The following is a 14807-nucleotide window of genomic DNA, read 5'->3' as shown; positions in this document are numbered from 1 at the left end:
GCCATACACAGTAGCAGTGCCGGTGCAGTGCACATGGGGAAGTTATTTATTTTTAGTTACGAAAGAAAAAGAACATGTTGCTGTTCTTTAGGCTTTGTGCTTAGCATTTCATGTAGTCCTGTAGGTTTGCTGTCTCATGTGCTCATACTACAGGTAGTGGGATGCACACGGCCGCTTAGGTCGCAGCAACTAGGACGTGCTTCAGTGCGGATGCCTTTCGGGGCCTTCTGTGGTGCCCACCAGCATCGGCTGCGGCTGCACCACTGCTGTCCCCACTGTGGCCTCTTCTGCACTCAAGTGGGTCACTACTCTCTCTGCATTACCTGCAGTTCTCAAGAAGTGAAATATTTTCAGCGCTTCCAAATCATAATGTATTGAGTAACCTTGGGGATTAACTTATGGTCTTTCTGCGTGAACATTTTTCTGTCATTTTGTTAAGGCAAATAATTGAACACCATTTCCAATTGTGGTGCAATCTGTGCACACCTTACCGCAAAAGTTTTTTGAGCACAGATTCATGGGAAAGTCGTTTCTTTTTTTTTTGTGTCTGCCATTTTGGCCTGAAATTCAGGGATGGAATGTGGTGACCTACTACACTTTCGCTTTGTGCCTGTTGAAGTTTTGTTTTGTTGTGGATTCCTCCCTCCAAAAGTTCGTGCAGTCAGAGGTACAAGGTTTTATTTCAAGGGCTTTTTGCTTCTATCAAGATTCTGTAGCTATTGAATGTTGACTTGCGTGGTAACCACAGAGTGTCTGCAAATGTCACAACACATCAGCACATGTTGTAACAACACAGCTGTTTGTGGCGTTCATGGTTTGTTCTCATGTGGAAGAAGTACACTGTGCAGTTTCTTATTAATCCTAATTTACTTTGGATCTTAAATGTCATAAATGGGAGGTTCCTAGTCATGCTTGGGTGGCACTGCTTTGTTTCTGCTTGTCTAGCTAAAGCGACTGCACAGAACAAGGATGACTATTTTAGGTATGCAAGTATTGTCCAAATTTATATTGAACACTTCTTAAAAAATGATCACTCCTACTTGATTATTTACCAGAAAAACATTATTTATTTATTTATTTATTTATTTACTTACTTACTACTCTCAAGGTAGAGACATTACAGAGAGAAGTGGGTAAGACAGACAAAAAAGAATATAGAACAAGATAATGCAATTATACAATGATTCCGGTGATGGCAGTTTTGAAGGCGTTTGTATCTGTTACTGAAGCAATGGTGGAGAGAATGTGGTTCTGGTCGGAGCTTGTGGTGGGAACAAATGAATTAAAGTAGAAATCGTTGCGGCATGAGGTACGCCAACTCTGTACTGGTGGTCCATGCTGTTGAATATATACGGGTTGTAAAAAAAGTGTCTCGTAGGACAGGGTTAAAAGGATTAATTTTATGGAAAAGACAGGGACAGGAAATATTCCGCGAAGTGACAGGTCATGCAAACTGAGGGATGATTTCATTCAGGTAACACTAGCTGTTTGTGAATAGTTCAATATAATAAAGCGTACAGAGCAAACTTGGATTGCTTCGATAGAAAGGATGAGGGAATTAACATGGGGATCCCAAATAGAAGACACATATTCCAATTTAGGATGCACTAATGTTTTATAAAGTAGGAGTTTTAAGCTGCTAAGGGCAAGCGAGAAATTACTCCTTAAGTAGCCAAGTGATCGATTTGCACTGTTGATGATGTGGTCTATGTGTACTTGCTAAGAAAGGTTCTCGGTAATGTGGATGCGTAGGTATTATTTGTATGAGGAAACTTGATATAGTGGAGCATTGTTAAGAGAATAATTAGAAGGTGGAAAATTACTTACATGTCGGGAAATTCTCATCACTTTACATTTCGTTACATTCAGTTTGATCTGCCAAGTATCGCACCATGCAGAAACCCTGTTTAGGTCTGCCTGAAGGATGGCACTCTTAGTGGTTGTTAATATTTCACGATAAGCCATGCAATAATTAGCAAATAACTTTATGGAGGAGGAAACATTATTGGGTAGGTCATTTATGTACATGAGGAAGAGTAAAGGGCCGAAAACTGACCCTTGAAGGACACTGGATGTTACAGGAGAGCTGTTAGAGTTATAGCCGTTAACTGACACGAACTGTGTGTGAGAGGACAAGAAGCGTTCAATCCATTGTAAGATATTAGTGTGCGAATTGAGTATGCTGAGTTTTAAGAGTTAAGAGCTTATGGCAAACAGAGTCGAAGGCTTTTGCAAAATCGATGAAGATGCAGTCGAAGAATGAGCAACGGCCAAGTCCAGAAAATAAGTCCTGGGTAAAGGAGAGGAGTTGTGTTTTGGGCATGAACAAGTTTTCCTGAAACTGTGTTGAGGCACATTTAAGAAGGAGTTTTCTTCGAGGAAAGTTATTAAGTGGCTGTAGGTGACATGCTGCATTAATTTACAAGGTATGCTTGTCAAGGAAATTGGCCTATAGTTGGCAGGAAAGTGTGCTATCGTAGACAAATTAAACACGAACAGCGGAGCTCGTGGCCAATAGTACAATCAGCGCCACCTGCTGGCCATGCTCAATTCAGGCGGCGAGTGCAAGAGTACGTGTCCCACTGCGGTATGTTCGACCGTAGTTTTCTGTGTGCTAGTTTTATCATACCGGCGCACCGCTGACATTGCCGTCAAAGCAGCTTCTCACCATGCGGTGTTGCCTATAGGCAGCCCGCACGTGTGAGACGAGCATTTTCTTTGCTCACTATCAAGCTTTGCTTTTTATTTATGTATTTATTTTTGCCACCATAGTCTCCTCGCTACCACTGGTGCTTTAACTGCTGGCAGGCAGCATTGCTCGTGCCACTCAATTGTACAGTTAAAAATGCCGCTTGCACAAGAGCCACACCTTAAAGGGAAGCTGAAACGGTTTTCAATTTCCATGAATTGCTGGGATTGGGAAGAACAGACCTAATAATTTACGGTTCTGAAATTTTTTTTTTTCGTTTTGTTAATATAAGGGGCGGAAATCGCTTTCTAAATCACCCACGCGGACACGCCCCCATCGCTTCCCGGAGCGCCGGGTGAGGTTGTTGCCAGAGGAGAGAACCGGTGAGAGTGACGTCATGGGCGGAGACCGAGCCAACCGAGCTGCGGACCGGCGTGCTGGCATGTGCTGGCATGCCTCTTTCCGTCCTGCGCTTTACTGAACGACGCTACGAGAGATCTGGCGCCGCCGCCGCCTCTCACGTTTGTTCTGCGATTTTCGTAAACTGTTCTTTCCTTCTGTGCTGCGTGAGTGCCTACAGCCAAGGGCGCCCAACATGCCCTCGTTCTGTGCAGCATTCGGCTGCGCGAACACAGGTGGGCGAGACGATGTGGTGTTTAACAAATTCCCGAAGGAAAAGAAGCTTGCAGCGCAGTGGGTACATGTGGTGAGGAGAGATAAGTTCTGCCGACGAAATCAACTATGCTGTGCTCGGACCATTTCCGCGACAGTGACTATCATCGGAGCTTGACAACGATGCAGGCAATCGGTATTCCAGTTAAATCGGCGCGACTGAAGCCTGGCGTTGTTTCGTCTATATTCTCCTACAAGAGAAACACCTCGCAACCTTCAAAAGCGGCCTTCGCCAAGAGGAGAAAGCGTGAGGTAAGGGTTTTTATGTGCACACGGGCAATTTTTTACCAGATGATCACCTTAGTGTCGAACAAACGGTCTACGACGAAGCGAGGTGGAGGCACAGCCGGGAATATGCACCTACGTGCAAAGTGCCTGCCGTTTTCATCCTGTTTTGCCTCTCCGCTTTGTCACGGAACACTGTACTACAGCTGTTTGTTCGGCGCTGTTCTGATACGGTGAAATAACTCGCCGGGGGTACGCTTGCACATTCAGTGATATTTGTTATCCGTCCTACCTTGCGGTGCCCGCAGATTTAGCCGTTCAGCATTCGTGTTCAAATCGCACGACATGAGGCGTTACGGTAATATTTTCATGCTCGTGTTAGAGTAGTTGAACTCGGCGTGTAAAAACTTCGTTCCGTAGATTTCGCACTCACAGCTTGCTACCAGCAGCGAAATGCCACAAAAGCGAGCGTCGGCACAGCCGCGCCCGTGGCAAGGCGAACGGGCTCAAATAATGAAGTAACGTTGTGAGGTATTGAATTTATCAGCGTTCGACGTGGTCTAGCCCTATACAGGCATCGCTGCTTGGCAAAAAAAATTTTCTTGGCCTTGTTCCTAGGGAACTGGCTATGCATCACGCATGGGAAAATTATTATTTGAAAGTAATTATATTACGTTACTCATTACTGTCTTATTATGCTCATTGATTTGAATTACATTACCAATTACCGCCTTAAAAAAGTAATGGTATTACTTCACGATTGCTTCCAAAAAGTTTTCATGCATACAAGAAGCAAAAAGCAAAGTATAAAGGGACGCCAACCTTTCTTTAAGGTAACATACACTTTCATGCCCTCCCCCCATGTTTCTCAACGACACCTCACCACATTACCTACGTTCTGACGCCGTACACAGCTTACTGGTGCATATTTAGTGCAATTACTAAATTACTTTAGCCATGAAATTACAGACAAAATATTTCACATTACTATCACTAGACAACTAATCCATCACATAAATTACTGAAAAAGTATTTCAATTATTGTAAGTAATCCAACTGCTGTCATGTATACTGATATGCTGAAATTCATGACATCCATGCCTTGCACTCTTTCAGATACTAGCAGAGCTCCTCGAGAACCGAGCCCCTGATGAACCTGTTCCACTACCATCACCAATCGAAGATTTTGAAGCAGCCAGTGTGACACAGGCATATAATGAAGAGTTTGAAGCTAAGATTTCCAGCGTGCGAGAAGGCGCACACATCACTCTCGCTGTTGGCACACTCAACATCGTCGTTGCCGCCGTTGCCGCCATCGTTTTCTGTATCGGCTGTCGGTTCGAACATGTACGGTGAAAATGCAAGCTGTCAGAGACAGCGAGAACGTTCCATCTTACAAGTCAGCTATGAAGCCAGAACAGCAGAACCGTGTGCTACCAGAGAGAAAGGAATGGTGCTACGCTCTGAAACGGAGACATGCGGCGGCGCCGACCGGCGACTACCGCCAACGGCGCCACAGCGACCCGGACCAATCACGGGCAACAGCGGCGTTCGCGCGATGCCCTGAGGCGCTGGTGGGCGTTTTCTTGAAAAAACAGCCGCTTGAATTTGTTTCCGCCCTTTTTGAACCAGATATTCGTGTTCAGGGGACTCAGAACTGTAGAATGCCGCAGAGAACTCATTTTTTTCGAAAAGTGTTTCAGCTTCCCTTTAACAGGGCGGTGTTGCCATGTCGGCGCTATTGTATATAACGTCAGGACCCGGTGTTCCTACGGCCATTAGAACTCAGCCATGCCTGGTATGTGGACAGAGGACAGACTTAAAGGGACCCTGAAACGATTTTGGCGATTTTCTACAAACGTACTGAGTCGTTAGAGTAGGTTCTTCTGATCATTAATTGATGCATCTGAGTGCTCTGCGTAAAGCGTGTAATTTATTATAAGGTTTTAAAAATACACATCGCTGCCGATCGCAGCGCACTGCTCGGCGGAATTTTAAGCCGCCCCTACCCATATGATGCAAATAACCCATATTACGTCACATTGGCGAGCTATCTGATTGGCTGACCAGGGCGCGTGGTCGATAATTTTCCAACTTTATGGTGAACAAATGATGCTCGTAATAGGTGGAATGTTAGTTACTTTGTTTTTGTAAAAAGAAAATAACTTAAAGAGAATACACAAGAATAGTTTTTTAGTACACTTCAGCACTTCCGGCACACAGCAAGTGTCGTCTGCTTGTGTTACAACGTACTCCATTTTGACCGGAGCTCCGCGGTCAGAGTCGGTCTCAGTCTTCGCGAGCACTATGATTCGACTTTGTTGCCTTGTGGACTGCAAACCTAGCGACCTGCAAACCGCGAGTCCAGTATTAGGGCAAACGCAAGCGCAAGGGGACAAGGTCTGGCCGCTTGACTGTGCCGGGATGAGCCACGAGATGAGCAGAAGGGCAAATGTGAACGGTCTGCACGGTGCAGCCACCTGGTGGCACAGAGCTCAACCATACACAGTAGCAGCAACGAGTGTATTCTTTGCTGCTGGTGTGTATTTTTCGCAGGAGTGTAATCATCAACACGTTGATTTATAAATGTTTAAAATGCTTTACACAATATTAGCGCTTTGTTTGACTGGTTAAGCGCTGCGCCAGCAAGTGTCTGGACCGTGCAGACCGATCAGGCTGCTCACGTACGTCTACGCTAAAGTTCCTTCATCAGCTTGAGTTTATGCCTCCAGTCATTTGCCGAAATGACCAGCTTGCCTGTTTTTAGCGGAGTACCGGACACGTTCGGCGCTACGACGGAATGCTCGCAACGCACGCTGCTTCGATAGCTCTCGGTCAACGGCCAAGCGGCTAGCGGAGAGGTCTCGCGCGGGAGGGGGCGTGCTCCTAAACAACCGGAAGTGAGCGATGTGACGTCGCATCGTGACGCTCAACCAGTGAAGGCGGAGCTTAGCGCCGCTCGCTCGGCGAGCGAGTTGAGGAGGAAAAGCATAGCTAGGGAGGAGGGTAACTTCTAATCGCTTGCAGCTCCATTAATACGTAACGCTTCACTTAAATTGTGGTGCGAATGTTCTACTTAAGCTGTACCCTACGCGCCTACAAAATTTGTCCGAACTGTTTCAGGGGCCCTTTAAGATGATTGCTCTTTACTGATACAATGTGCCGCAATGTGACAATGCCAGCATTACAGGCTGCCAGTTGTTGGCTGTTAATCAGATTCTCCAAGCGTAGCGTGACAAGGGACGGCTTGGAAATCTACCTCGTGGACGTAGACATCGAGCTACGACAGAGGACCAGGATCTTCAAATCGTGGCATGCACAGCTGAAGCCACAGCTGAAGCCCCATGCGCAGCGGAAGCCCCATCGATGTGCCGGTGCAGCGGTATGATAAAACTAGCACACAGGAAAGTGCGGTTGAACATATCGCAGTGGGACATGTACTCTCGCACTCACTGCCTGAATTGAGCATGGCCAGCATGTTGCGCTGATTGTACTATCGGCCACCCGCTCCGCTGTTCGCGATTGTACATTACCTGTCTTATGTAAGGGAACCACATTCCTAACCTTCCAATCACTGGGAAGTTCACAAGCATCTAGTGACTGCCCAAAAAGCATCGACAACATTATAGAAGAATAAGCTTTAGTATTTTTCAAGAACTTTGGATTGATAGCATCTACACCTAGCGAAGGAAGCTTTATTTTTTTTATTAACATATCAATTCCAACTGAGTCAATGATAATGGAATCCATTAGAGGAAAATGATATTGAGCAAGTATGGGAAGTGAGGTGGCTTCAATTACAGTAAAGGAAGATAAAAATATGTTGTTTAACAAAGAGCAGCGATTAGGTCTTGAAGACGATTGCACCTACTTTACCAATGAGCTCAACTACTGTGTTGCTGTCACTTTTCACCATCTTCCAGAATTTGTGTGGATTACTAAAAAGTAAAGAGGGAAGTGTTGTTTTAAAGAATAAATCCTTGGCTGATGACAGCGCATGTGCGTAGTCATTGGCTGTGTCGTGATAAGCTACCCTACGAGAAGCGCTCTAAGGTTACCTAGCCTATCTGTAAAGACTTGTTTTTTTGTTGTGAAGCCGTCTTGGAGATCGCGTGAACCAAGGTGATTTGTTGATCTTACCCTCTGTAACGGTATGTACATGTATCTGATAGTTCGATTACTTTAGACTTGAATGAAAGCCAGTTTTCATCAATAGATCTTTCTGAAAATTGCCAAATGAAGTTAGAGAAGAAAAGTTCAAGTTCAGCATTAACAACACTATAACTACCTCGGCTGTAATCCCTGATCTGCTTTTCTGTTTTCCTTATTGGCATTGAAGAATTTTTTAATGAGAAGTGCATCGCTAAATAATCGCTCAAGCCAGGTAACATTGTTACATTGCCAACTAAAGAAGGGTGAGTGGTAAGTAGTAAATGTAATGTAGTCACGCTAGAGAGCTTAATGTGTGTCAGACACCCGCTGTGGTTGCTCAGTGGCTATGGTGTTGGGCTGCTGAGCACGAGGTCGCGGGATCGAATCCCCGCCACGGCGGCCACATTTTGATGGGGGCGAAATACAAAAACACCCGTGTACTTAGATTTAGGTGCACGTTAAAGAACCCCAGGTAGTCGAAATTTCCGGAGTCCTCCACTATGCCGTGCCTCATAATCAGAAAGTGGTTTTGGCACGTAAAACCCCATAATTTTTTTTTTTTTAAGTGTGTCAGACATTTGATGAGCTGTGCAAGATTGAAATCTGAACAAGTGTTTATGAAAAAAGTACATTCTCAGGAATAAGAGCTTACATGAGGATGAGGCTTGGCCCATGAAATGCCCGGAAAGGTGAAATCACCCGCCAGAAGCAGTAATGAACAGGATACAGAAACAACCCCTATAACTAGCGATGACGTCTGAAAGTCCTTGCAAGACATGAAACGGGGAAGAGCGGCAGCAGAATATGGAATAACAGTCAATTTAATCAAAGCTGAAGGAGACATAATGCTTGGAAAACTGGCCGCTCTCTAGAAGGGCCCAAAAAAACTGGAAGAATTCAAACATTGTACTAATCCACAAAAAGGGAGACGTTAAAGAATTGAGAAATTATAGGCCCATTAGCTTACTCCCAGTGTTATATAAAATCTACCTGCAATAGAATAAGGGCAACACTGGACTTTAGCCGAGCAAGGGAACAGGCTGGCTTCAGGAAGGGATACTCTATAATGGATCACATCCATGTCATTGATCAGGTAATCGAGAAATCCGCAGAGTACAATCAGCCTCTCTCTACGGCTTTCATAAATTACGAAAAGGCATTTGATTCAGTAGAGATACCAGCAGTTATAGAGGCATTACATAATCAAGGAGTACAGACCGGCTATGTAAATATCTTGGAAAATATCTACAGAGATTCCACAGCTACCTTAATTCTGCACGAGAAAAGGAGGAAGATACCTATAAAGAAAGGGGTCAGACAAGGAGACACAACTTCTCCAGTGCTATTCACCGCGTGCTTGGAAGAAGTGTTCAAGCTATTAAACTTGGAAGGCTTAGAAGTAAGGATCGACGACGAATATCTTGGCAAGCTTCGGTTTGCAGATGACATTGTTCTATTCAGCAACACTGCAGACGAGTTACAACAAATGATTGAGGACCTTAAGAGAGAGAGTACAAGAGTGGGGTTGAAGATTAATATGCAGAAGACAAAGATAATGACGAACAGCCGGGCAAAGGAACAAGGGTTCAGGATCGCAAGTCAGCCTCTAAAGTCTCTAAAGGAGTACGTTTACCTAGGTCAACTGATCATAGGGAACCCTGACCATGAGAAGGAAATTCACAGAAGAATAAAAATGGGTTGGATCGCATACGGCAGACATCATGAGCTCCTGGCTGGAAGCTTACCGTTATCATTAAAAAGGAAGGTGTACAATCAGTGCATTTTACCGGTGCTGACATATGGGGCAGAGACTTGGAGACTGACAAAGAAGCTTGAGAACAAGTTAAGGACCACGCAAAGAGGTATGGAACAAAGATTGCTAGACATAGCGTTAAGAGACAGAAAGCGAGCGGTTTGGATCAGAGAGCAAACGGGTATAGGCAATATTCTAATTGAAATTAAGAGAAAGAAATGGAGCTGGGCAAGTCATGTAATGCGGAGGTTAGATAACCATTGGACCGTTAGGGTTACAGAATAGGTACTAAGAGAAGGGAAGTGCATTCGAGGACGGCAGAAGATTAGGTGGGGCAATGAAATTAGAAAATTTGCGGGCGCTAGTTGGAGTCGGTTGTCGCAGTACAGGGGTAATTGGAAATCGCAGGGAGAGGCCTCCGTCCTGCAGTAGACATACGATAGGCTGATGTTTATGACCAGAAATTTCGGTGCTATGGGGTATCGAACCTGCACCTTGTGCAGAACGTTGCGTGATTCAAAGCTGAAACCGGAAGGATGGCCGGGAGGGCGGTTGCAAGCACAAAAGACAATGTCTTTATGATGGAGACGGATGCAGACACAAACTAGTTCCAAGGGCGATACAACAGGAATAACAAAAGGAGGAAGATCATGGTTCACTGCAGTTAAAGCTCCGCCACCATACGAGTTCTGCGATCACACCGATAAAATGTGCACTTTCTTTCACAGTTCAAAATTTTTGTCGATTTTTACAGAAAGCCACGTTTCTCTCAATATGACAACATCAGCGCAACACATGTCCACTAACGATGATAGGGCATCACGTTTGTTTAGCAAACTTCTGATATTACAGTAGAAAAAATAAACATTGCTGGATACATTGGAACAATTCTTTTTTTTGCTATGCCAGTGGGGCTGGTGCCTGTGCTCTGGCCGCCTCTGGTGCTAGGGAGGATGCTGTGCTACCATTCGGTTCAAGTTCATATACTCTGTTAGTCGTTTTACAAAAGGTATAGCTTTTTTTTTTTTCTAATTTAGTAGACTCCCTTTATGATGAACTCGAAGGGACCATGAAAATTTGTCTTATCAGAAGTTTGCCTTATCAGAAGAATAATTGGTAACATGACCAGGTGCATCCAAATATCTTACTTCAAAATGGTTATTTAGCTGAACTTAATAGAAAACTATTTTCTAGTGGTACTCTTACTTGGTTTTATCCAGTCTGTGATGTTTGGCGCTTCTGTGCATATTGGCGAGCAGCCACAAACAATGTCATCTCGCCTAATGACCTTGAAAATTCTTCTGTGCCTTTGTGCTGCGGGAAAAAGTTAACTGAGGAGTTAAAGTAAGCATCTGCCACCTCACAGGTCACCGGTGCAGGCTCCGAGCTAGCGAAAGTACGAAGAAGTACGCTGAGCGTGCAGCAAAACAAGGCCACCTAGAGGAAAGTCTAGGTGACGTTGAGTGAAGTGGGGAAAGGGAAATGAGGCAAATAGTCGTGGAGGAGAGAGGTAGGCGGGTGATGTGCTGAGTTGACCTCCTCTGGCAGTTGCTGCAGGTTTGTTTGTGATAAGGACATACTAGGTTCGTCTCATGTTAACATCGTTCTCATGCACCTTACGCTGTATGTGCGAGGGAAAGTGTGCGACGCAGTGAGCCAATGATGATGGCTCTTTCTCGCGTGCACAAAGGAGGAAATGGGGGGAGCTCCATCTTTCATTGCGCGCATAGCACTGGGGAAGGGAGAGAGAGGGGTTGCTGTACTTCAGCCACGTGCAGTCACACAGGCTTTCTCTTGAAAGCAATGAGCTTTGGGGGCACAGTCTAGGTGGGCAGATGGCTCGTAGCTTTGCATGTGCTGTGTTCTCGTCGCTCAGTTTGTGTTGAAGCAATAGACAGTGCAAAGGTCACTTCGCTCGTTGCTGCTGCCGTGATTCCTCACTGCAGCATTTTGACAGCGAGTGTCTGCAGTCATTGAGTGTGTTTTGTTCATATTTGCCAGTGCGCGCTAACACCGTGCCTGTTAATGTAGTTAGTGAGCGAATTATTACAAAGGGGTGTTCTACTCCAGCAGCTTCCGCATATGGCGCGGCCGCACGAGGCCTGTCTTGAATACAATCTACGAGACAGACAGTCTAGGTGCACCGATCGTCGATAGCTTCGTATGCGATCTGGCACTAATACTCTTGCGTGCCACCCGTGTTCACAAAGTGAAACATCACTGTCTCTTTTTGTTTCCCCCTCTTGCTTTTGCCTCTGTCCACGGGTGATGCGCGTCGCAGGCCTCCAGTAGGGTGCCTTGATGCGTGCGCCTCTGGGCGCAGCACATTGAGGCCCCCTACCCTCCGGGATTCGTAGCAGTGGTGGCCACTCCGAATGTTCGTCTTGACTGAAGAGCACGTCTGAGGTGGTTTGTCTTTAAGCGGATTTTCTTTTCCATCGAGTCTATGGAAAACCAAACAAACATTCCCATGTTGTTCGTTTTATGTGAGAATTCGACTTGAACAAATTCGCCTTAATGAGAGGTCAATGTATTAGCTTATTGTGGCATAGCACATACGGCTGCCCACTGGCTTTCCCAAATTCAAGCAGTTTTTTGCGCGAGTTGCACGTCATCTGACAAAAATCTTCGCTAATAGATACTCCAGTGCCTAGAAGCCTAGATTTTTGAGATTACACAGTTGATTTGGCTTTAAATGAAAAGAACCATGCCATAATTGGTCTGCACTTGTTTGGAAGGAACGAACCCAACTGATGAGCGCGAGAAGTCCCGTCATCAGGCTACTGCAGACCGAGGCACTTGGATAGCAATTTTTGCACCTTTTCCTCGGCACTAGCCCAAGATTCTGTGCCACAATCTGCAATGCTGTAAAAGTAAAGATTTTCCCTTCTAGCTCAATCTTCCTGATCGTCCATATGTGCCTTTAGTGCTGCATTTTCTGCTTTGACCACTACAGAAACGAATTTCTCCATGTTTGGGATCAGGCAACTGCAGACCAATGCACTTGGATAGCAATTCTTGCACCTTTTCCTCGGCACTAGCCCAAGATTCTGTGCCACAATCTGCAATGCTGTAAAATAGGGGTGTGCGAATATTCGAAATTTCGAATACGAATCGAATATTTTCCTTATTCGAAGCGTAATCGATTCGAGGAATGCATATTCGGAAATTCCCGAATACTCGAGGACGGCCGAATAATGGTAGAAACGGCGAATATTCGGACAGACTGCGAATATTTGAGCAATTAACAAATTATATGCTTGCTACGCATTCTGCCAAGAACATGTTTGTTCACTAAGAACTTCGCATGATCCGCTCATTATATGTAGTCTCTGTTTCAGTCTATCTGCATAACGCCCGTAAGACATGATCAGTATCGGTTTCTTTTTTACCAAGCTTTATTCCAGGACTCTTTCATAACGATATATGATGTACTTTCGTGTTCTGTAAGTATACGCAATAAAATATGTAGCGTACATATATATGTATATATGTAAAATAAGAGTTTATGGAATGCTTTTGACGATCCAGGGATGAACAGGGAGAAGACACATTCGGCATCTGGCCCTCAGAGGGAAGTTACAGCCTATGCGGAAAAGCCTCTTCTGGAAAGGGGCAAGAATGCTTGTGAGTGGTGGCAGTCCATTGGCCGCTTCAAGTACCCGCTTTTAAGTGCGCTCGCCCAGAAGTACTTGGCCATCCCTGCCACCTTCCTAGCGAAAGAGTCTTTTCTACCGGTGGAAATGTTGTCACAATGCATAGAGAGCGCTTACTTTCTGAACATGTTAAGCAGTTAATTTTCCTTCACAATAACCTTTAACAAGGGCGTTACCTGACTGAGGGCATTACCTGACATTACCTGTGTGCATTACCTATAATCAGTGCCTCTTTAACCTGAAGCAGCCTCGTAAATTCCAATATTATTCTTAAGAGGGTAATAAAGGTATTGTAACCTCGTTTTGAACTTTTTAATACTACACACATATTCGACATTCGATTAGATATTCGAAGACAGTTTTTTGCCTTATTCGTATTCGATTCGTATTCGAAAATTTCAATATTCGCACACCCCTACTGTAAAAGTAAAGATTTTCCCTTCTAGCTCAATCTTCCTGATCATCCATTTGTGCCTGTAGTGCTGCATTTTCTGCTTCGACCACTACAGAAACGAAGTTCTCCATGTTTGGGTCCTCATGGCTATGTTCCAAGGAAATTACTTTGTCCTCTAGAGCAGACACCCTAGAAGCTAAGTCCAAGACCTTTGAGTCAAGCAGTTTTGATTTTCCTTGACCTCATTGATGGATTTGAGGAGCTCATCATGATGTGTGTCCAAATGTGTACTAAGCTGCTTGATCACAGCTAGAATTTCCCTATGTTGTGCACTACATTCTTCATGCTGCGTTCTGGGAATAAGTTCAACATTGGTGCAAAGTAGAAGAGCTTTTGAAACACTGAACAAAATCAATAGCAATAGACACCAAAACCCGTGGGTATGGGAATTGTAGAAGGGCAACATTGTTAGAACGTTTAGAAAAACAGGATGGGGTTTAACCAACCTGCACAAGTAGGCAAAAGCAGTTTGAGGATGCCTTCGGTGCCGCATTCCCATGCCTACTGAAGAGTAAAGCCGCTCACAGATTGCTTATATGGTTTCCGGGAGGCGCTGGCGGCATCAAAGTGGCTGTGTTGTTGAACGGTATGACCAGCGTTGCACAAAAGACGTTGCTATCCTTTATGGTGCAGGCGCCGTTGGTCCATGTGCTACACATGTCATAGTAAGTCGTCGTGTTGTTATTATTTTATTTATTAATACTGTCAAACCACAATGGGCCATTATAGGAGTGGAACAAGTACAGAAAGAGCATACAAAGTGTTACATTCCTTGGCAGGTAGTGAAACATCATACATCAATGTTCATTTTCTAGGTGCAAGAATATTCTGTCAGATGAAAACTTAGAGAAAACAGCAGTTACTAAATATACAAGATTAAGATAGTGTGTTGTACACAAAGACACTCAAAGTGACATACAAAGGTGATGTATAGAAAGACATACAAAGAGTGTCCAGACCCTAGCAAAAGTAACATGCGGTATGGATTGGAGCATTGCACTTCTGTTACTGTCTTCATAGTTGAGCAAATATTCTAACGAACGAACACTTTCTGGAAAACGCACTATAGAGGTATACTCAGGAACAAATTAAGGTCACAGGGGACAAATTATGTAAAATATGTAGACTTAACTTTTTCCTCAAATTCACCTATTGATGATAGTTTCATTATAGTGTCTGGTAGCTTGTTCCATTCATTGATAGCCC

General features: G+C 44.5%; 1 protein-coding gene across 1 annotated transcript in view; it reads left to right on the top strand.

Moving 5' to 3' along the window:
• The window catches only part of G9a (histone-lysine N-methyltransferase G9a), a 153493-nt gene that overhangs the window by 19765 nt on the left and 118921 nt on the right, over positions 1-14807 (top strand). Inside the window, exon 5 of the mRNA XM_070530331.1 lies at positions 154-297. Coding sequence (XP_070386432.1) covers positions 154-297 — 144 coding nt within the window. The remainder of the gene's footprint in view (positions 1-153; positions 298-14807) is intronic.

This window comes from Dermacentor albipictus, chromosome 1 (assembly GCF_038994185.2).
Source record: "Dermacentor albipictus isolate Rhodes 1998 colony chromosome 1, USDA_Dalb.pri_finalv2, whole genome shotgun sequence".
Lineage (NCBI taxonomy): Eukaryota > Metazoa > Arthropoda > Arachnida > Ixodida > Ixodidae > Dermacentor > Dermacentor albipictus.
Note: the sequence above shows the minus strand (reverse complement) of the source record. Positions and strands in the feature narration are given on the sequence as shown.